This window comes from Drosophila albomicans, chromosome 2R (genome assembly GCF_009650485.2).
Source record: "Drosophila albomicans strain 15112-1751.03 chromosome 2R, ASM965048v2, whole genome shotgun sequence".
Lineage (NCBI taxonomy): Eukaryota > Metazoa > Arthropoda > Insecta > Diptera > Drosophilidae > Drosophila > Drosophila albomicans.
This window is the reverse complement of record NC_047631.2, coordinates 33904919-33929252: the sequence shown is the minus strand read 5'-3', so window position 1 is coordinate 33929252 and position 24334 is coordinate 33904919. Positions and strand designations below refer to the sequence as shown.

At 40.0% G+C, this 24334-nt stretch overlaps 2 protein-coding genes across 2 annotated transcripts in view; one reads left to right on the top strand and one right to left on the bottom strand.

Annotated features, from left to right (window-relative positions):
- Positions 1–24334, top strand: part of LOC117573791 (uncharacterized) — a 46935-nt gene that overhangs the window by 14106 nt on the left and 8495 nt on the right. The window contains exon 2 of the mRNA XM_034257198.2: positions 19077–19577. Within this exon, the coding sequence (XP_034113089.1) occupies positions 19523–19577 (55 nt within the window). The 5' untranslated portion in view covers positions 19077–19522. The remainder of the gene's footprint in view (positions 1–19076; positions 19578–24334) is intronic.
- On the bottom strand, positions 5697–8154 carry LOC117573792 (uncharacterized). The gene is made up of 2 exons (XM_034257199.2): positions 7207–8154; positions 5697–6977 (listed from the first exon to the last, which is right to left on the bottom strand). The coding sequence occupies exon 2, from the start codon at positions 6707–6709 to the stop codon at positions 5846–5848; it is 864 nt and encodes a 287-aa protein (XP_034113090.1). The 5' UTR covers positions 6710–6977; positions 7207–8154; the 3' UTR covers positions 5697–5845.

The window sequence follows — 24334 nt, the reverse complement described above, 5'->3', positions numbered from 1 at the left end:
GCGACAAGTGGCACAAGCAACAACAGCATCGAGACTTGCCATTTAGCTGCTAAAAATAGCATAACATAATTATGAGTTGCCATTAGGCAACTGTAACTGCTGCAACGACGACGACGAGTGTTGCATGCCCCCCTTCTCTGGCTCTGCCTCTTGTCGACGACAGCAGCAGACGTCGACCATCACATGGTCGCCACAAAGTGTCACAGTGAAATGTAAAAACATTTCGAGTGACATTCGTGTATTTTCTTTTTTTTTTTCGTACTCTCGTTTGCTTTTTTTTGTGTCAACTCCAAAATGCCGCAAAACGACCAAGTGCTCACTTCATTCACACTCTATGCGTTGCGACAGGGGGGATGAAGGGGAAAGAGAAAAGGTGCCGAGGAGATGACAGTGTTGCCGCCTTCCTCGTTTGCTGTCAAACAGGTAAAACCGACTACTGTTTTATGGCAAAATATTTACGATTCGGTATGTAAAGTGGCGTTTCTTGTGCGCTTTTCCGGCACCTTCTCTCGCCTTCTCTGTTCTCTTTGCCAACGTTTAGTTGTACGTTTTTAAAAGCCTCTAGGGCTTTTGTTTGCACTCACATACACACACACACGGAGACACTCACTCTTTGAGTTGGCAAGCCTTTTTCCATGTCCTGTCAAGTGTTTGGCTTTGTCACAACCCGCCTGGCAGTCGAGCTCTTCTTTGTTGTTGCCGTTGCCTCGTTTGGATCGTTTGAATCGTTGCCTCGAGTTTAATGCCCGATGATTCGTTACCTATAAGTCTGTTAAAAATTTGTTATTGCCGTTTGTCGTTCTTGTTTCTGCTTTGCGCTTTTGCCATTTATTTGATTGAACAGATTCATTGTTTGCCTACCCAATCCTATTTATTTCTATGCAAATTCCACCATCTCATTCCACATTGTTATTCCTCTTCTCTCAGCCTCTCTTTTCCTTATCACTTTGTACGCTTTTTTATTTCTCGAGCGATTTGATGCCTGCTCAGCGCGCTCAGCTGTCAATTTGTCTTTTCATTTTTCCACTTATTTCCTGTCTCTGACGTTGGATGCATTTTTAATTGGCTTCAAATTTCCGGCTTTGGCATTACAGCAGAAGCATCACTAGAGCAAGGAATTTCAATTTTGTTATTAAACGCGGGACTTCATTCAAGTGCCACCAGCTGTGGAGAGTCTATTCAAGCGACAGCAACTACAATTCAGTAGCTAAATTAGACGGAAAATGTTATTGAATCTATTTTGCTATTCACTGGAGTATAGCTAAATATTTGAAGTTTGAAGAAATAACTATTTTCTCCATTCTTTCTGAAGACACAAAAGTCGTAAAAAATCTTGCCGACACTTATCGATTTTAATAATAAACTCGAGCAGCTGCAATCGACATATTTTCTGGTCAATTTGTGGTTGCTGCAAATGCGAGGTGAAGCACATAAACTTGGGGACATTTTGTTGGCCTTGGCTAGATATTTAATTAAATCGAAATGAAGGCATTTGCATTGCTTCACCGAAATCGCACTTAATCCATCTGCAATTGTGGTGTGCTTTCTTTTGGGGCAATAAATTCAATGCTAACTGTGTTCACTCTTCAAACAAACTACTTCTAACTAACACTTGAGCATTTGCCCACAAATGACACACAAACAGACAGACTGAAAGAGAGAGAGACGCCTGCAGCTGATCTCCTCCTGTTCCTGCTCCTATTCCTACTGCCATCGCCAGCTGCTGCTGCTGCTCGGCTTTCTGGCTGTGCTCCACATTTTTGTTACGAAGATTTTAACTGTCAGCAAGTTGGGCGACTTAATTTGAATTTACGGCGCCAAGAGGAGCGACTCTTGGGTCCTGCTGCTGCTGCTGCTGTTGGTGCAGCTGCAGCCATGAGTTCTACTCGGGCTATTATTTCGCACAAACACCATTAAATACTGAGTGCCGCATCTAATGTGTTTATTGTTGCTGTAGCTGCTGTCTGTTGGGTCTGTCGGGCAACGGTTCTGTCCTGTCCAGGACCTAAGCTCCACAGCTCGCATGTCGTATGTGCGCGACAATAATATTCAAATGCTACAGCATAGCTCGACTCTGTTGCACTTTTTTATACCCGATAGCCATTGGGTAGAAGGGTATTATAACGTTGTGCCTGCAGGAAATGTAGAGACATCGCCTGCCCTTAAAAGTTTATATATTCTTGATCAGTCATATGCGTCTGTCAGTATTAAATCCGTTTTAGTTGCTTTGACTGGTAATCTGGTATATTTTGCACACTACGGTATATTGTGAATCTATTACTATATTAATATGGCAAATATAGTCTTTGGTATGTTTTTCGTATTTTTGTGGTATATTATTTGGCATATATTGTGAATGTAGTACTGTACTAATATACCGAATATAGCCTTCTGTGCATTTTTAGTATTTTTGCGGTATATTAATTCGGTGTATTTTTAAAATTAGAATGGTATATTTTTAATGTAGCACTATGTCAATTTACCAAATATAGTTTACCAACACAGTATATATTTGGTATATTTTTGGTATTTTTGTGGTAATTTGGCATATTTTGCATGTAATGCTATTATAAAAATTCCTAATATTGTCGTTGGTATATTTGTAGTATTTTTGTGGTATATAAATTTGGTATATTTTATAATTAATAGCTGGTATCTCACAGTCGAGCACACTCGAATATATTTTTCATACTTTTTTCTCTTGTTATTTGCTGAGTGTGGGTGTGTGTAAGTGGGCGTGGCATAACGCCTTTTCAGTCAGCACTCAGCGCGCCTAGGTGCTCACTTTTCACCCTCTTCCTCACCCCCGCTCTATGCTATATTGTGTGCTCAGAGCTCTCTCGAGTTGCCGCCTGCATTTTCATATTTATGTGTCTCCAGATAGCACCGACGCTGCTCCAGTCAAAAGTTCTTCCTTCACACTTGCAGCAGCACGTGAGTGTCTCTCCCTCTCTCTCACTATCCCTCTCTCTGGGTCTGTATGTTTATATGCTAATATTTCAGCACACATGCCGAGCACTATTATCGCGGCTGCCACTTGGGCGTCGAACTTCCGTTTTGCCAGCAGTTGGATCTCAAGGCAAATCCTGCAGCACTGCAATTTTGGTTTGACTCTGTCTCAGTTGCTCTCTGTGTATGTGTGTGTATGGGTGTGTGTTTGTGTGTTGTAAAATGAATTTTACTTCATTTTGATATGTTTTCCCAGCTGGTTTTTAGTGCTCTCACACAGTTGCATGGAGTATTTGCTGCTTTGTTTGTTTGTTGGTCTGTTTGCCTTGCACTATCGCAATGATAATAAATTTTATTAATCTTGCCACCCACACACACATGCACAGAACTCGCCCACTCGCTGATCAAGTGCTCAACTAAGTACTCAAATATGTAAACGTGGCCCAAACCCCCCGACGTACATAGTTCGGCCATCGCCATTAGCGACGTGGCAAGCGACGAACGCGACGGAAGCCAACGCCGAAAAAAGCGCCCAGCACGCGACCAAGTTGCAATTTATTTTCATTTGTAGATGCAACAAGAGAGGCAAGCAACTAACTCCATCTCTCCTCTGGGTTGGCAATATTTATTGTGTAATTATTATAGTTCATTCTAATTGCGTGACTTATTTATTTGCAATGAAACAAACGCTAGGCGAAAGCGTTGCAAATGTGACAAGTTTTATGTTCATTTGCAGCTGAATAAATGTGCAACATATCGAGGTTAGCCACGATTTATGGCCATCACAATGATTGGCCATTTCTTCTACTGAATCAATTTCTCAACTGCACAAATTCCTCGTTTGACATATGTAAATTGAACTATAAAGTAGTGTATTTCCTACCTAAAGCAAAAGTTCGCTTTGTGTTGCCATAATCCTCGCATACATCACAAAGAAAACTTTCTTCTTAGCCGTGTGGCAGCTCGATAAAATTCACTTGCTAAATCCAGGTCGCTGCTTAGCTAAGAGTTGCTTCAAGCTGCTTAGCTGCTCAGCTGCTCAGCAGCTGGTTGAGGGCAAGAGGCAACCGCAGAAACATATACAAAATGAGCTAATGAAAAATTTATTTAATCTCTCTCGACAACACTCAAAGGCCGACGAAGTGAAAGTGCATCCTGGCCTCAGTTGGGGGTCAAACAGAATTCCCGAGGAATGTGGCAGCAATTAAAGCCCCAGGGAAACGGATTTGCTGTCGCTGGCCACGACGATGGCGATGCCGTTGTGTGGCCTGCGGTCGTTGTTCGTCCTCTCTCTCTCCTCTCTCTCGCTCGCTCTCTCCAACCTTGGTTAATGTTAAGCAGCAAATTTGATGATGCCGCGAGCTGTGGACTCTCTAGTTCTCTCCAGTGTATAAGCTGCTGTCTGCTCTGCGCTACGTTGTGCGGAGTGTTGCTGCTGCTGCTGCTGCAGGAAATGCAGTCTAAAACCAACAAACGCCGGAAATGCGCCGTCGTTGCGATTAAACTTTCTGCATTAAAAATTTGGCTGCCTAGTTGCAACTGACATTGGTTTGGGGGCAGAGCACAGCACAGCTCGCGGATGCTGCGGCTGCTTTTTACCAAATCTAATTGCAAATTTTATGTAACGCCCACTCAACACGGCTGCTGCATGCAGCATGTGGCAGCCTGACAGCTGTGTGTAGCCTGGCAACTGGTAATGGCGGCTATGATGGTGGATTGTTTTCCTGCTATAGCCATTTTCCATACACAACTCCCCTCTCGTTGCCTCGCAGCAGTTTCCTGTTTAGGTTCGCAGTAAATCACGAAATGTATTTGGCAGCATGCGAGAATGGAAAACCAACACACACACAGAGAGAGAGAGAGTGAAAAAAATGTCAAATAATTGCAAAAAGTTGTCGCGTTTTTTCGCTCTCTCTCTCTCTGTCGCTTTGAGGCGACCGCTGCCACGCCTCCCCAAGGAGCGTTGGCATTAATTTAGATGTTGTTTATAATTTGGTTTTGTTGGCCAAACTCATTGACAAAGCCTCAAAGAACACAGACTCCGCAGAGAAATTTTGTTTGTGATTTTATTAAATCTAATTGAAACTTTTGTGTCCCTGCCACCCTTTCGTCCTCCCATCCCATCGCATCCTTTCGTCCTTTTGCTGCCTCCTCGCTCAGCCGAGCAGCAGTCAATCTTGCAATTTGAGTCCCAACGAGCTGGACTCACAAATGATTTTTGCCCGGGCTTCTGTCCTCAGAGAATGCGAGTGAGCGAGGCCTCGACAGCAGCAGCAACAGACATGCCAACCACTTGGCTGACATTTTGGCAAATCTGGCAAAAACTTGATAGGGGCCCTTTTCTCTTCCGGAGGAGTGTGAGGAGCTGCATTGCCACAGCTGGACCTAGGTTTGGCTCAACCGAGGGGAATGCGAACACAAACGCACTTTAAATTCGAGCTCAAGGCAAAATATTGCCAAGGAAAAGTTTAAAGCACTTTTGCTACAATTATCCAAACATTGTCCCCTCTGTTTCCCTGCCCCAGTTTCTCGCCAGCTTCGCCACGGAAATATGCACTGAAAGTGCGACAATTCCGTGGCAGGTAAAGCGCAAGAAGCAATTAGGCATCCCAATTAGGCAACCCCTCAGGCCACAGGCAAACTTGGCTAAAGTGTACAGCCACAGTTTATCCAGTGCGACTTGAACAAAAACTCTACTCGGCAATGAGCGAGGGTGAACGAATCACAAGAGTTTCCAGATAGTTAATGTCAATTTTCTACTTTAATTCTGCGAAAGAAATGAATCAAACACCAATGAAGCTGCCGTAAAGAGGAAACTTTTATCAGCAAGAATTCAAAGTCAGTCTTCAAGTTAAATATAGATAAATCCCCGAACATCCCTTTCGACGTCCTTCGATCAGTTTTTGTCTTTCTTAAACAACCTAAGAAAGCTGCGTGACTTGGGCTGAATGGATAAAGGTTGAATTTGAGATCGATCAGCATCCAATACCCTGGCAGGATATCTTTCTGGAGCATTGTCGTGCACAGCGCGAATATTTACACAAGTAGCAAAGCTCTCTAAGCTGCCCAACATGGAAGTGTTTGGTGGTTTCTCCCGCTGTAGATCCCCGATTGTGTTGGTGACTCTTGGCAAAGTGTCTGCCCTGGGAACATAGACAGATTGTTCTCCTCTAAAGCTCTTTCTCCACTCGCAGTTGTTCTTGAATAAGCAGGTCGAACTCTTCATCTTGGGTAATTTAGGACGTGAATTGCTAAGCCGAGGTTGCATCAGTTGTCTATCACCTATGGAACTGTCCCTCGAGTTGCTAATGGGATGGACTAAACAGCTGCTCTTTGAGCCGCCAAAAGGAGTTCTGGACAGCCGATCATCGCGCTTCACATCGAATGTGCCTTGACGCAAGAATTTGGGTCGATCGCATTGCATTAGAGGTGAACCCAGTTTTGAGCTGGGTGCTATAGGAGATTCCTCCATTTGCTTGAGGCGCAGTTCCTCCAACTGTGAACATATTTCCTTGAGCCTAGGAGTATTGTGTAATAGATTCTCGGAACTCGCAGAATGTCCAAGAGGCGTCTGCGTTCCTTCTCTATAATAATTCTCTTCCTCCGTCAGCTCTGTGATGCAGAGTTGCTTGAGATCCTCGTCGAACTCGAGCTCAGCTCTGGCATCCTTCTCTTCGGGGGTCATCGGCTCTGCCCGCATCGCTGGCTTCATGTACTTCAGCAGGGGCAGCACACAGCATTTCCGCTGTATCCACTTCATGCGTCGCTTCTCACACTTGGTCAAAGCCAGATTCAGTTGCTGCGATTCCTCGTGCACATGGCATCCACAAGTATAAAAGGCATGCCATCATTGTCGAACTGCGCGAGGTCTTCGAGGCCAGTTAGTCGAGCATTAGCTGTTGTTGTATTATTAGTCTTGGACCTGCTGAAATGCTTCCCCTTGGCTTGGGATTGAGAGCGGGAACGGGAGCAAGAAGGCGACGCAATTTGGGGGTCAATTCGATGCTTGCGATTGCTCATTGTGAAGACTGTGGAGGGGAAAAGGTGGGAAGGGTCAATCAGCTGTCGTCTGCAAATCAAATTCGACACACATGACAAATCGTTTATGGCTTCTAAGCCAGCTGTCAGTTGGCGCATTTGATTTGCATTTAATTGCTGCCGCTGCGGAAATGATGTGACACGTGTCTAGATGTCATCATCCGCCGAAATCGAAATCGAAGCGGGGCAAATGGGAAATGGGATTGAAAGGGCTCTCACCTGGGCTACTGCTGCTTAAATCCTTTCGAAAGTACTCCGACAGAAATCAAATTGAAAGGGATACAAAACTTTGTCCAAGCAACAGCGAAAGAAAGAAAAAAGTGGAATAAGAATGGATGAAAATGAAGAAGTAGAAGTAGAAATTGTGCTTTAAGTCCTCGAGCGTCCTTTGGGCACTTCGCGCACTTGTGGCTTCTGCTTAGCTCCTCCAGTTGTTGTTTCTTCTTCTGTTTTTTTTTCTTGCTTGTTGTTGGTTGATGGCACTGTACGGATTCAGCAAAACTTTATTTTGTTCTGATAAAAACTTAAATGCTGCTGCTGCTGCTGCCGCCTTTGGCTGTCTGTCTGCTTGGCCTGCTGGGTTGTTGGTTGTTGGTTTGGTTGCGAATCGTAAATGCTTGATATCCCCAAAAGGTTAACAATTTCAGCTGCCGCTGCTTTTGCTGCTCTTGTTTTGTTTTTGTTTCTGTTGCTGGTTTTTCGGTTTGGTTTTGGGTTAAAACTGCGAATTGGGGGATGGGGAGATGGAGTTGGGGTTTTGCTTTGTGCAGCTCACTTCAGATCAGTTTAGAGTTTTAGTTTAGTTTGGTGTTTTCTATTCGTTTCGTTTTTTTCTTTTTTTTCTGTTTTTCGTTTTCTATAAGAATGAATTTTGCGCTTTGCCAAATGCCAAAATGAAACCACAACGTTAGGAGCGCCCCATCAAAAACGCACACACGCAAACACACACAGTTGTCGATACACACACACACCCACACAACCACACGTTCACTTATGGATGTGTCTTCTTGCTGCGGTTCTTTGTGTGTTTTATATTATTTTTATGTGCTGGCTGCTACATTAGGAAAAGCGTGCTTTGTTGAATTTAGCCAAGTAAAAAATCAAAAAGAATACCTATCATGAAAGTATATGTATGTTAAGTGTATGTATTTTGCTATGTGTGTGTCGCACTCTGAAGTCTACAAGTCGACAACTTTCAATTGACAACATTCTCGGAGTTGTCGTAAAATAAGCAAATGTGAAAATAGAAATCCTCTTACTCCATATATTAAAATAATGCATTCGAAAGTGTACTTAAAATTTATTTTCATATATAAAATGCTATAAAAATGAGGAATATAGTATATACCTAGTATACTGAAGAATATACTATATGCGGTATATACTACTACTATAGTATAGTATATCAAGTATACTATATGCGGTATATACTATTACTATAGTATAGTATATCAAGTATACCCTTTTTATAAAAACGAGGAATATGGTATATACTATATACTAAGTATATATACTACTTACTGTATACTGTACTATAACGTCGAGGAATGTAGATAATAGTATATACTAAATATATATACTGTATACTGTTCTATATACTGTATAATAGACAATATACTATACACATACTAAGTATATATACTATTTACTGTATACTACACTATACTATATATATACTGTAGTGTATCAAATGTATCCTCTTCGAACACTCATACTTATATCTCACACAGAATATATACTATAGTATATAGTATATACTATATAGTATATTAAATATACCCTCTTCGAACATTCATATTTATATTCCATACAGAAAACGAAGCACTTTGTTGCACACTTTGATCTAAGCTTACCCATATTCTCGTACAGCACATCAGCTTTAAACCCTCTTATTGTACTTGGTATTATTTTGAGGGGAGCAGAGGGGGGGGGGGACAGCGCGGAGCGCACTCTAGTATAATGTTGACACAGAATTTCGCCTCAGTCCCGCAGAATCTGCAGTTTTCGCTGTCAAAATTCCCCAGTGTCCTGTCATGACCTCTCGGCCCTTAGCGACTTCTTTCCTACAGGTATTGTTTACCCAAATCTCGTTTAAAGACCTTCGCTCTTAGCGAAATTAAATCGTAAATTGCTCTTTCAAGAGTTTCTCTCTTAAATCGTTTACGATACTCAAGCCGCTCAGTGTACTAAAAGCTCATCTGTTGGCATAGTCCTTCGGCCGAAGCACAGAGCCGAGAGTGTTAAACGAACGTGAGGACGACGACAACGAGAACGAAGTTGACGATGCTGTCGAGCCGAGTGCCAAGCTTCAGTTTCTGTTGCTGGCTCGGCTAACAGCTAACGGCGCCCATGCCAAGGCCCGTTCAGTCTTATTCGCTTGGGTCTGCGGAACGGACGTGACAGCGGCTGGCAAAAGGCAACGGCAACGACAACGGCAACAGTCATTGTAAAAAGGCAGCGAACGGTTTTTTGAGCGGGTCACGAACGAAATGCTGAACGTGAGTGAATAACATTCGCGATTGCAGTTCGAGTCGAGTGGGTGCAACTAACTGTGGCAGGCAAAGTCTGTTGTTGTGGGCCAGGTGTGAAAGTTATTAGTCTCAAATTGTTTTCAAAGTGCGCGGGCAATTAAAGTTTCAGACTCCTCGCAGTATACCACGACGATATACATGACGAGTGAAGCCTGATGGAAGCCTATTGCTGCCTGATGGCTAAAGGTTGATGGCTGCATGTTGCAACTTGCAAGTCAGAGCGTAAATTGCATGTCGCGGTGGTTACATGACACAAGACACGCACACAACTCCGCATAAGAGTGAGAGTGGGTCAGTAAGGCAAAAAAAAAAAAATATAAGTGTACAATGTGCAAGCAGCCAAACTAACAGCTGACTGTGAACAAAAAATAGAAACTGGCAGAAAATGCAATAACAATCAACCAAACTCGCAACAACTGGCAAGTATTCTAAAGGAAACGCAAGGATTATAAATGCTGTGAAAATGTTACAAAATTAAAGTCAAGGAAATGAAGCTGAATAGGAGAAGATTGTATGGCATTTTAAGTTGAGATATAAACGAAAAGCTAGAATAAAATTCATGCACAACGTTATAGCATCATTAATTGATTAGTTCAATATTCATTATTGGAAAAATAAACAATTGAATTAAATTCATTCATTTACGGTTGACTAAAAATAAATAAACAACTTTAACATCAACTAAGGAAAGTTCAGCATTAGATATCATTGGAAAAGTATTGAATAAAATTATATTTAAAAATATACAATTAACTAGAATTCTACATAAAAATGTAGCCTGAAAAACTGTATAAAAAAATGAAATTCATACATATGCATTTGGCTGGGAATATGCAGAAAAATGTTCTACAAAGATGTGGCATTATAATTGGGGTAGTTCAGCTTCAAATATCATTCACAGAATTAAGAAGGAAATAAAATTCATACTTTTAATGTAATTGGGAATCTACAGTCAAATGTTGTGTCGAGTGTGCTCAATTGTGAGATACCCGCTTCCCTCTCTGAATAAAAGCAAACCAGTGTGGTATTAATTTTTAAAATATACCAAAATAATATATCTTAGAAATACGAAAATATACCAGATAGAGGATATATATATATTGATATAGGACCCTATTCACTATATATACTTTTTAAATTGTAAAATATACCACAGCAAAACTGCAAATATACTAAATGCTGTATTTGGTATATTTATATAGTACTACTTTCAAAATATATCGGATTGCCAGCTAAAGCAACTAATCCCCATAGAAAGTAGCCAAAAATCCCGACTCTAGCTTCAATATAAAATCATAGTCGGGGTAGTTTAACATACAACAAATCATCGAAGAAAATTAGAAAATAATAAATAAAATGATAATCATATATAGAAAAATCTTGTACACAGACACAGCATACATAATAAGTCGGGTAGTTCAGCATTAGATATCATCGAATGAATATAAACAATACCAAAGGGTGTAAAGACAAAGAGAGTGGGAGAGAATGAGTTGAGAGAGAGAGAGAGAGAGAGAGAGAGAGAGAGAGTGAAATACCAAGCTCATTGCCCTCAGGCAATTAACAAACATTGTTATGCCTCCCACAATGGCTGGCAGGTCCCGGAGCTCGGTGAAGGGCTGCGAGGGAAAGAAGAGGGGAACGTTGCCTATTGAGACAAACAATGCATATTGTTAGAGTTGTAGTTGTAGTTGTAGTTGTGCGAGTGTGAGTGTGAGTGCAAGTGGTGGGCAAATTATTAGGTACATTCTCGATTCTAATGTGGGTGAGGAGGAGGAGGGGGGGAGCTGGCACATTTTGGACACCCCCTCGAGGGCAAACAATGGCCGATAGCCGGCAGCGCAGAAAGCCAAACAGTTAAGCGCCTCGTCATAAATTCAATTAAAATTCAATCGAAAATATATGCAAATTAAACAATGGCATAAATCATAGGGCTGTGCTCCCTATTAACTGAGTGTTTGTCTCTCTTTCTCTCTGTGTGTATGTGTGTGTGAGTGTATAGTAAACAATGTCAGTCATAAAATCGCGTACATTCTATATGTATATTGAGTATTTATCGATTGTTGCGCTGCTCTGAGCTCACACTTCGCGGAAAATTACAACAATGCTTTGTTACTTTGTTTGTTATATTTCTGATTTTCCGTTTCGTTGATTATGTTGATTATTGTTATAAATATTTAAGGTTCTGTTGCTCGCTCGCTGCTGCTCTTTCAATAAAGTTGACATCACTTTGCGCGAAACTTAAATATTTTTTCACACTTTCTTTTCCTTTTTATCCAAAACTTTTCAAATTATGTGTCGCCCTTTTTTTTCTCCAACCCTCTGCAAAGGCTTCGTCTCGTCATATATTTTTTTGTTGGTGTGTCCTTTGGCTGCTGGCAAAAGTTTTTATCGTTGAAAATTATGCGGACATGCGGCTGCCTCATATGATTGGAGTCTCGCTAGAAACTTTTGCCACAAAATTATTATCATAAGAAGCGACGCAGCCGACGCCGCCTTATGAAGTAGATTCGCTTGAGGTATTCGCTGAGTTCAGGCTCAGTTAACCCTTTAGGCAACTCAATTTAAGCATGAAATGACAAAGCAAAAAAGGGGATAACGATAACATTTTAGACGAAAATAAAATGCGAAATAAAAATATATTTCTCAGAAAATGCTTTTTATTTGCTGTCTGTTTCCAAGAACTACAATTTCGTTGAGGAAGACAGTACTTTGGCAAAACTTAATTAACTTTCGTAATTTAGTCATAATTACACATGGAAATTTGTCTATCGAATGTGCTATTTATTTATTCATTTATTCACTCATTCATTCGTCACACTCACACTCTTTGATGGCCATAAAAGAGAGTACTCGCACTTTTATTCAGGCACAACTCATACTACACGTTATTTCGCTTTAGTACATTAAGGGAAACTTCCTTTTGATTGTGCGCTTAATTTCCGGCTTAGAGAATTTGCCGTTGTCGTTGTTCCACAAAGGCGACAATTGTGTTTTGTTTGTTGTCTTACATTAAATATGAAATTGTCACGTCAGCTGGAATCCCCGCGTCTGGAGGGGAAATGTGAGGGAAGCCACAAGTGTAACGTGGAGCGTGGAACGTGGACGGATTGCTTTTAATTTAAGAAAACAAATGTGCCGTTTATGTGCGCCTAAGTTACACGCTTATGTGCTTATGTGTGAATTTACGTAAAAATAATAATATCATGGAAAATAATCGGCGATATTACTCATACGCCGTGTGTGCCGTGTCGGGTCGCTGCCTCGTTTGAGGTGCCAGTTTGTTTATTTTACAATCTTATTTTTTCCGCATCTTTTTTTATTTTTTCATAACCAACAAATCTTCTGAATAACAGTTAATTTTCTGGCTTCACGTGACAGCGAAGCTTCTCCTTCCATTTGCCTTCTGTTTCTCCTTCCTTTTTTTTTTTTTTTTTTTTTTTGCCACACTCCCTTTTCATGTTGTGCGTTACCTTGGCTTTGGCTTTAGCTTTGACTGCGTTGTGTGCTAAAATATGCCTGCGGTTGGCATAGCAACGTGGCAACGTGGCAGGATGAGGAGGAGAATTCTGTGCCACAGCCGCAAAATGTTGGCATTGCAATGCCGGAAGATGGCACTGAGGATGTGAATGTGGATGTGGATGTGAATGTGGATGTGGATGAAAGCGTGTGATGTGATGTGCAGAAAGCAACTATTTATAGACACGCGGCCATTATGTTTATTTTAGAATGTGTTTTGCACGCCTCAAAGATCAGCTGTTGTGGCATATTTATCTACATTGAGATTGCAAAATATTATTTAAAGATTTCGTGTATTGATAAAGGAAAGATCTGATAACATTTTGATGGTCAACTCAAAGTGCTATTATCTGGCATTTCTACGAATCTTATTTACCATAAGAAATGTGAGAAGTTACACGGCTGGTTGACTAAATGCGGCAGATTGTGACGCCTCTTTTTCCATCTCTCACTCTCCTTCTCTCTCTCTCTCTCTCTTCTCCTCGCTCACACAAACACAATTGTGGCCAGACGGTAGCAATCAACGTGCTTCTGCCCCAAACATAACTTTGTTGAGTTGCTGTTTTCGTTGTTGTTGTTCTCCTGCTTGTGTCCTTCTGTCGCTTTTTCTGCCGTGTGCTCATTTATTTTTTATGTGCCTTGCACCTGAGAAAACACCAAACCAAACAGCAACGCACAAAGGAAGGAAAAACTCATATGACGACGGAGCGGAGCTGGTATTAAAAATTAAAGTTTTTTTTCTTGTCAATGAATGTCGTTTCCTTTTTGTTGTTATTGCTGCTTAAATGTACGCACATGCGAGTATAATATATTATATTATATTATGCCTGGTCTTTTCATTTGGACGTTGATTTAATTTTCGTTTATGCACCATTTTAAATTTTAGTCGTTGTTTAGTTGTTGTTAGTTAAGCGAGTTGAGCTCGCACACAGAATGAGTAACTATTAAATTTTAAATAGGCAAACATGACAAACGTGGTAAATGAGATTGAGGTGTGTGGTGTGTGCGTGCCTAAATGCCAGGTTATTAGCTCTCATCTAGGCGCAATCATAATATATTTATAATGGTTAGTTTAGGCTTAGCTAATTCCCACTCTCACTCACTCTTCTCTCTCTGCGTCTCTGTTGACGCACTATGAAAAAAGCCATAAACACTTTAGGCCCCCACCAACACACACACTTGTTCCTGTTTCTTTTTTGAGTGTGTGTGTTTTATTTGATACTCTCATAAACTGGTTTTATTTTCCATGCGTGATATTTATCAACTCAAAGCGAAAGAAAAATGTGTACATACGTAGTCCTTGTCGTGCACATGCATGTTTATTTCCGTTCCTGCTGTGACACTCACTCTACTCACTCACATTCAGACTCACGCATTCATACACTCACAATCCCACTGTGCTTGTATCTTTTATGAGTTTTGCCACTCTATTCAAAGGGCGTTAAGGTTCACAGTTCCAGTTCAACTATAAAATGAAATATATACCCCCGAAATATGCGATATTCTTATTTTTTGTGCACTGCCAATCACATTTCAATAGGCCATCTCATATATTTTACACACTGCGGCGGCAGCAGCTGCTCTCTATGAATATTTCATGAATTCGCAGCTTCGAACTTGTAAAAATTCAAATATTAGCAAATGAATTCAATAAGCCTTCACACTAATGGCTATTTCATTCGTTTATCTGAATGATAGTAAATTAATTGCCCACTGGCAATAGGAAAGGGCAATAAATTAGTCTAACAATCCTCGTTTTGACCATTAATTATGCATTAGTGAATCAAATGACCTTTTCGGACTCCACTAAATATGAATGAAAAGAAAGAAGTGTGTGTGCTTAATCGATTTGTGAGCAAATCAAATATTATGCATATGACCTTTTGGAACAGAGAGAAATAGTTCTGCAAACAATCAGTTCTGGATAAATATAGTGTATTGCGGGGTCGTCATTTAAATAGATTATACTTCGGTTATACTATGCGTATACGCAATAATCAGTAATTACGCATTTATGCAAGGCGCCTGCTCTTCAATTTATAGTTTGCATTTTCGACAGCTGACAGCGTGTGTAAATTTTTGGGGGTAATCTCTTTAATTGGGCTTTGAGTGCTAATGTAAAATTTATTTTTAAATTGGATTATGTGTCAAACATTTTGACTTGTGCCAACAGCAATTTGCAGCGTTGCATCGTTGCAGCGCGCTGAATTTTAATGTGGTTTTTGGGCAAATGCCACAGCCAGCCGCAGGTGCAACATCGTGTCGATGGCGGAGGCAATTGCAGGCTCCATCGCTTCTGTATGTGTGTGTGTAAGTGTGTCAATTTGTTAATTTTGATGTGGGTCCCCAGTCGTATGTCAAGCCAAAAATCAATATATTTACGCAAATAGGCAGCAGCTTGACATCTGCCCAGAGAGTTGAGTTGAGGGAAGCGGCGAGCATTGAGTAAATGGGATTTCGTGGGACGTTGTCGTGGGTTGTGGGTATAAATTTAATTTATCAGCCCGATAGCTGTTTGTGCAACGGCAAAGTTATAAATAATTCATGCAAGGCGAAACGCCAACGCTGCCTACGCTGCGAATACTTGATCTGAGCAAGTGCTGCGTATTAATTGTCATCATCTTTGGCCAAAGCCAGACAATTGCAGAGCCATAAGTGATAGCAACGAGTAAAGAGCAAAGAGCAAAGAGACTCTGAAAACACATGACCCCAAAAAGTTTGTACAACAATCTGAAAGATAAACAACTCCGAGTTCGAGTCGTTGCAGCAGGCCAAAGCCAAAGGGACAAGTTGATCGAGTTCGTGATGCTGTTGCTTGTTTTTGCTCTGTTTGTTTCACAATAATAAAGTGCGGCTGCAGCTTTAATAACTTTTTGCTGCAGCAGCAGCGGCAGCAGAGTCAGCGACAACCACAACAAAGTTGTTAATAGAGACAAAGAGCGAGATAGAGTTGTAGGCAAAGTGAGAAAGCGAGAAAGAGAGACAGAGAGATGAGCTTGAATAGGACATGAGACAAAAAGCAAATACTGCAGCCGCAGTCGTCGCAGTCGCAGTTGTTTGTGGGAATGGAAACTGCATTCTAATATCGTCGTCAGACAAAACTAGAAAACTTTTCGCCAGCCAGCAAACGAGGCAATCGCACAGAATTTTCGCATTTTCCATGGACCAACCTCAAACCCCAAAAACAAAAACCTCAATCCGAATTGCGAACTTCAACTGCACAAACCGAGGCAAAGACGAATTACATTTGTCGTGCGATGTTTGCACATATTTAAACAACTTAAAAATTAGCCAACTTTGCGGCAAAATGCAGCGGAAAAATGCTGCTAGCTGCATTAACGCAGATTTCCACTAACTGTACAGAACTCCATTCACCTCCTCTCTACCTCTCTTTCTCTCTATCTAGTTTGTGTTTCTTTGCGCTGGCCCCTTATGCATTCAGTCATGCCGTCAATTCAGAAACTTTCGTCGCTTCGCCAGCAACGTCGTCGAGCAACCCAATTTGAGTTGCCCGCGCTTTGCAATGCAAAATGACGTCGCTGGCACTGGAGCTGGCAAAGTTTTTGCTGCATAATCGCAGGCGCAGCGCTTTCAACTCGAGATAGCAACAAAAACAATTGCGAACGCCGTAGAAACGGCATAAAATTGAAGAAAGCGCAGCTATTCAGCAAAAAGCAGCACATCAAATACTCTTGCAAACTTTTTTTATACCTGCTACCCATAGTGCAGAAGGGTATTATAACTTAGTGAGTGCAGGAAACGAATGTAGAAGGCAGAAGGATGCACTTTCGACTCTATAAACTTCTTATTTGCTTCGACTGACATTCTGGTATAATTTTAATGTATTACTATATTAGTATACCAAATATTACCTTTGGTATATTTTTAATATTTTGTGGTACACCAATTTGGTATATTTTATAGCCCTTCTTAGTTTCTTTGACTGACAATCTGGTATATTTTTAACGCATTACTGTATTAATATACCAAATATAGCCTTTGGTATATATTCAGTATTTTGTGGTATACTAATTTGGTATATTTTAAAGTCCTTCTTAGTTGCTTTAACTGACAATCTGGTATATTTTTAATGTATTACTATATAAGTATACCAAATAAAACTTTTGGTATATTCTCAGTACTTTGTGGTATACTAATTTGGCATATTTTAAAGTCCTTCTTAGTTGCTTTAACTGACAATCTGGTATATTTTTAATGTATTACTATATAAGTATACCAAATAAAACTTTTGGTATATTCTCAGTATTTTGTGGTATACTAATTTGGCATATTTTAAAGTCCTTCTTAGTTACTTTAGCTGACAATGTGGTATATTTTTAATGTATTACTATATTAATATACCAAATGTAACTTTTGGTATATTTTCAGTATTTTATGGTATATTTTAAATTTAAAATGGTATATTTTGAATGTACCATATAAATATACAAAATGTGGTCTTTGGTATTTTTAGTATTTTTGCGGTATATTAATTTGGTATATTTTAAATTTAAAACGGTATATTTTATATATTAAATACAGCAAATATGGTCTTTGGTATTTTTAGTATTTTTGTGATTAATTTAGAATATTTTCAAATTAATACTGCACTGTTTTGTATTCAATATCGGGTATCTCACAGTCGGGAATACTCGACCGTAGCTTTCTTATTTGTTTTTACTACTTCTTGATTGAAGTCATTTGTTCAGCGACACTTTTTATTTGCTAGCGATCTGATCAGTTATAAATTCTCTCTCTCTATCAACTGACACACTATCAATTCAATAGTTTATAGAGTCGGCAGCAAATTGGCAATACCCGGAGCAAAGTGTATGCAAAGGACTCGACAAACTTTGCAGCAACTGCGCATAATGTCGCGCCGGGGCACAGAGAACAGAACAGAACAGAGCAGAGCAGAAACAGGCAAATTCATCTGCAACTGTGGACAAAAAGTATCAAAAAAGTTTCAGTTGCGAAATGTGAAAAGAATGAGGCACAGGCGGAGAGGAGGCAGAGAGGGAGAGGGGAGATGGCAGGCAGAGCAACGACTTTGTCACAGTTTATTTGGCGTTTACATTTGCTTCGCTATGCCACGTTTTTTCGTTTTATGATTACTTCTGATTCTGATTCGTATTTCATTAAAGGTCGCATAAAGCCGCCGCCGCCAAATGTTTCGTTTCGTTTCGTTCTTTCCTTGTGCGGCGGATTTATGCACATTTCATGAGCTCTTGAGAGAGCGAACGAACATTTGATATTCCTTCACATACATATTTATATATTGCTAAGGCGATTTGCGACTTTGCTTTGCTTTGATTCGAGTTTCCAACGAATGCAGCATTGTGAAATATCACAGTTCAAATTGGAGGCACGCAAAGTGCCACAGTTTGTTGCGTGCCACGCTTTATATTCGGCTTTGATATTTAGCAGTTTATTTATGGACAAATCGCCTGCAATCAAGTTAATTTTGATGAATTCATTGACAACACACACAAAACACAAAACACATAACTGTCACATAATTACACAACGTCTTTTGGTCATATCATATATATGAATGAATATTTTACTTGTCGCAAATGTCAAGCCAAAGTCTCGGCTCTTTCTATTTTCTGTCGTCGACAAGGAAGCAATTCCCGAAAGAGTCCTTGAACTGCTCATGAAAATCAATAACAATTGTTCGTTTGCTCGGTGGCCAAAAAAAAAAACAGAAAAGAACAGAAGCAAAATCATTTGATTGTATTGTGAGACAGATGTTCTTTATGCTTCTTTAATTCACTACATAGAAATGTAACGAGAAGTACTTGAAATTTATTAAAAATCCCCCAGAAAAAGCTGCTTATGAACTCGTGTTTTAAAGGCAAAAATGTTTAGAGGAAATCAGAATTTCAATTGATTTGTTTTTCGTATTAATAATTCGCCGATTCTTTTTGAAGATTATTTTTGTTTGCGTTGGTGCCAGATGACAATGCATTTGCATAAATTATACAACTTCAAATTGAATTCATTTGTGTTATTCTCTCTCTCTTATTTTTTTTCCAGACTTTGACTCGCATTTAATGAGACAGTTGCAGATGCCCACACACATGGGACCTGGACTTGAAGCTCCTCTCAACTAAGCCAATTGTGAACGGCAACAGGCCGAAATTTATGCGAAAACTTGTGCAATGTAATAAGCACAACAAGAACAAACAAAACTAAGAGAGAGAAACGAAAACAAAAGTAAAGTAAAGTAAACAACATTGCCAACAAAAGCCATAAACAAAAGGCACAAAAACTAAATCCGACGAACTATCAAAAAGAAACAAAAACGGAGGAGAGAGAAAATCACTTAAATCGGCATCGGAAAAACAGCTTACAAAGAGAAATCAGAGAAAACTTTAAATTGGAAGTCGAGCTTAATCCAAGCAAGCCACGCCCATAACGCAAAAGGAAGGGCGACAGCGACATATCATTAGAGGAGCGTATGGGATTATTATGCCATAAATATGAAACACATAAACGATATATCCATTATTGTGCTCATTTGCTGTTTGCTACAAGGTGAGTGCGAAAAAAAGTATGCTCAATTGAAGGGCGGTTAAAGGGGTGGGGGGGAAAGCAGGGAAGGGAGAAACTAGGGAGCGACACGATGCGGGAGTCTCGACACCTTCCAAGTCAATAAAAAGCAAATTGTAACTGCTGAACAAAGTCACTTGTGGCGTTTTAACACCTCAATACACACACACACACCCAACAAACACACACATGGTTGTCTCTGCGTGCGTGCAGCCCATTGGCACCCCCCCTGGCAACCCTGCACCCCTTTGCCTTGCCTCTTCTACCTCCCAAAGTTTGCTCGTTTCGCTTATTTCGGTTATTTTTCCTGTGTATGCGACACGCAGCGCGCATACAAATAAGCCAGCCAGAACGAAGTCAGGTATTCACCTGCCTCTGCCTCTGCTCTTTCCTCTCCTCTCTCCTCCACCATTGCGGAGGACACATTTTGCAGTAGATTTTAAATAAAACATGATCATTTTTAATAGAATTTTCGGCCGCCTGTTGAGCGAGCTGTCAGTTTGGGTTTCAAGTTGGCCCAATTGAAAGTCGATGCTTCTAAATTAACGCCACACACGCATGTTGCCTCGGCCTCTGCCTGTGTCATGTGGCATGCGCCATGTGGCATGCGAAATGTGTGTGCTGTGTTCCCTAAAGAAATCAGTCGATATATGTGGCACACAGCTGAGGGAGTTGCAGCTGCCATTGCAATAAGTTCCATTTCATTTTGCAAATATGTAATCGTACTTAAAGTGCATACACTGAGCTCACACACAACACGCAACACAAATCAGTCAAAGCAGCTGGGGAATGGGGAGAGGGAGAGGGGAAAACTGAACTGATGAGGAATTGCAGCAGGTGCTGCATTCAGCATCCTCTTAACTCATTGGCAACAGAGAAGCGGCGTTAGCTAGTTTTATGCAACGTCAGCAAATTGTTTGTCGAACGTGCCACCCGATGGCACGTTCTATTCATCGTCCTGCGTCCTGCGTCCAATGTCCTGCTTCGCTTCGGTTCGGTTTTGTGTAACAGAAGAGAGAGCGTAGAATGTTGAGCAGGTTGCATGCGGGAAGCTGCTGCACATTAGGGTATTATTTAATCCTAAATGGGTTCAAATGAATCGCCTTAAAGTGGGAGAACACACTCCGCACTCACGCGGGCATACACAACAAATTACACATACGCCCCGTGGCATGAACATATGTTTTGTGCTGAGCTCATCACAGTTGTGTAGCTGCTGCTGCTGTATCTGCTGTTATTGTTATTACTTTTTCAATTACGAGTCAGCTTAAAACAACAATGAAAGTTTTCCATTCCCCCTTCCACACACACACACACACACGCTCGCACACACACTTACGCAATTTCCCCCTTTGTTCGGGTAAATAATATTTTCTGTTATTTCGCTTTTAATTTCGTCGCTCGTCAGTCGCTTGTTTCAGCTTCTTTTCTGCTGTCATGCTTGCTATTTTATTCATAAATGTTTTTCCTAAAAGTCATGAGTACTTTTTCTCAGTGTTCCACCAACACACACACACACCAACACACATGCTCAGTGACGTAAGCGGTGCACTTGCAACGCTCGCTCGTCATGTCAGACTCGCTTAAAGTTGCATTGTCGCTGTCGCTTTTTGTTTGTGTGCGGATTTGCGCCAGATTTGTGTCAACTTGAATACATCAGAAGCGCTTGCACAGATTTGTTTGTTGTTGTTGCTGCTGTTGTTGACGCTGTGGTGGCGCTAAACAAAAATGCACACGCAATCGCGCGCTGCAACGGGGCGTATGAGTATCGTCTGTCTGCTATACGAGTATAAGAGCACCAAGAGAGTGTGTGTGTTTGCATCTGATATTGTGTGTGTGTGTTGCCTTTGAGCTCGCTTCAAAACTGTTGCACACTTTTTGTTGTTGTTGTTGTTGCTGTTGCTGTTGCTGTTGTCGTGGCTGTTTCTCTATGGAATATAAACGCGGTCTCTTGCATCGCCTTTGTTGCTGCTCGCTTACTGCAAACTAACCCAAAGGCTTTTTCATTACAATTTCGCTTAGCTTTTTTTTTCCACGAACCTTGCTCTCATATTTTCCTTCTCCTTCTCTTTTTTTTTAATAGAATTCTTTGCTTATTTAGCACAAGGCCCGAGACGCGTAATGAACTTCACTTTCAGTTTCAGTTGAGCAAAAGTTTAGCAACTTTTGCTGCCCCTCGAGGCCGAGGTTGAGGAGAGCAAAGCACAGGCACTAATTGTTTTTTAAACACGAATTAAAAATGTCAATACCTCATAATTATGCATAGAGAGTGGAATGGAATGGTGTGATAGATGTACATTTTAATGAAGTCTAGACACTTGAATTTCCACAACAACAACAATCAACCCAGTAGGGAGAGAGGTTCTTAATGAGCTGCGTTTCCGATTGCCTCTGACAACGTTTGTTTTTGTGTTTCCAACAGTTTGACAGTTTTCTCGTAGAACTTTCCACCGATACGCTTTGTTCCCGACACTGCCAGCAAATTTCCACGTTAAACGTTTTGCCAGATAACGGAAAGTTTTTCTTTCTGTTCTCGTTGTTGTTGTTGTTGCTTGGGTCTGCTGCTGGTGCCGCATAATTGCTGCAAAGAGCGAGGAACTCATTAGCGGTGTAATGTTGAGCCCCTTTCAGGGTGTCCATGTCAGAGAACGACGCGGGATTTTCGGTGTCCGACGCCGCTTCGATAGATTTTTAGGCCGGTGTTTTTATCTTCTAATGATGTGCTTCATTATGCATTGCAGACCAGATCCGCTGAAATGTTACTGCCTGGATGGTTTAACCTATTTCACGGGCTCTTGTCGTAATCTGCGTTCGCTCTTGCCTTTGTTTGCGTTTCTACTTTCTACTCTCCACCTTTTAACGTTCACCGCGCTCTTCACTTTGTTTGCCAATTTTATCGAATTATGCTAAACGTTCAATTTGAAGTGAAGCCAGGACACCAAAGGCAACAAAGGTGGGAGGACCACAGTCAGAGGAGTTCCTTCACTAGAGACTAGAGACTGGAGAGAGGAGCGTCTCCCTTGGGACTAGCTTGTTTAAATATGCGTTAATGAAAGAAATTATCATGCATACTTAATGATGTTACTTCATGCTGCATCACTCCCTGATGTTGCCACGCTTGCCACCTGTTTATGCATATTCAATTTACCTAAAAGTACGCTTACGATTTCCATAAATATCTGAGTGCTGGGGCAAGAAGAAGGGCCACAGCAAAAATAATCAATTGAGGTGCAGCTGTGGCAAAAAGCACCGGCAACAGCAGCACAGACATGCGATATGTCCGAGCGATATGCGAATGTGTATGTGTGTGTGGGAGCATTTTTATGTCATAGTCATTCCTTGAGCAGCATTTTAGTGCACAGTGGGGCAACTGCCTCGAGTAACATTTTGCTAACCTTTTTATACCCGCTACCCATAGAGTAGCCTCCATGAAATGTATGTAACAGGCAGCAAAAGGCATCTCTGACCCTATAAGGAATATACATATAGAATATAGAATATATTCTACATCAATGTACCAAATATGTACTGTAGTATATTTTTAGTATTTTTGTGGTATATTAATTAATTTGATATATTTAAATATTTAAAATAGTATATTTGAAACGTACTTTTAGTACTATATAAATATACCAAGCAGCCGCTGGTATAGCTTTTAGTATCTTTGGCATATTGATTTGGTATATTTAAAAATTTTAAATGGTATAATTTTAATGTAATATTATATAAGTACATCGAATATAGCCTTTAGTAAATTTTTAGTATTTTGTGGTATATTAATTTGGTATATTTTGGCGTTTATTCACAATGGGTAGTATTTTTTGTGGTATATTAATTTGATATATTTTAATATTTAAAATAGTATATTTTAAACGTACTTTTAGTACTATATAAATATACCAAATATAGCCGCTGGTATATTTTTTAGTATCTTAGGCAATATACCAAATTTGGTATATTTTAAAACTTTAAATGGTATAATTTGAATGTAGTATTATATAAGTACATCGAATATATAGCCTTTAGTATATTTTTAGTATTTTCCGGTATATTAAGTTGGTATATTTTTGCGTTTATTCACAGTGGGCAGTATTTTTGTGGTATATTAATTTGATATATTTTAATATTTAAAATAGTATATATTAAACGAATATAGCCGTTGGTATATTTTTAGAATCTTTGGTATGTTAATTTGGTATATTTTTAAATTTTAAAGTGTATAATTTGAATGCAGTATTACATAAGTACATCAAATATAGCCTTTAGTATATTTGTAGTATATTGTGGTATATTAATTTGCTATAATTTAAAATTTTAAATGGTATAATTTAAATGTAGTACTATATACATAAGTACATACAATATAGCCTTTAGTATATTTTTAGTATTTTGTGGTATATTAATTCGGTATATTTTTCTTTAATTTAAATGGGTAGCAGGTATTTCAGAGTCGAGCACAGTCGACTGTAGCTTTCTTACTTGTTTCCTCTTCTATGTGTTCCACAGTACCATAGTGTACCTCATGCTTATTGTCCTCCTGCTTCTTTTTTGCTGGCTTTGCTTTTGTTCCTCGCATTTGCTGTAGTTGTTATTGTCGTTGTCATTCTCGTTGTTGTTGTTGTTGGTGGTTGCGTGCAAGCTTTGCTGCTTTTAATTAATATTAAGACACTTTGTAATGTAGCCAAAATGACATGTGTTTGCATTGTCAGCGCTGCTGCTTTGTGTTCTTTATAACGAGTACA

Coding starts and splice junctions, on each gene's coding strand:
- LOC117573792 (XM_034257199.2), bottom strand. CDS start 6,709: ATGAAGTGGATACAGCGGAAATGCTGTGTGCTGCCCCTGCTGAAGTAC.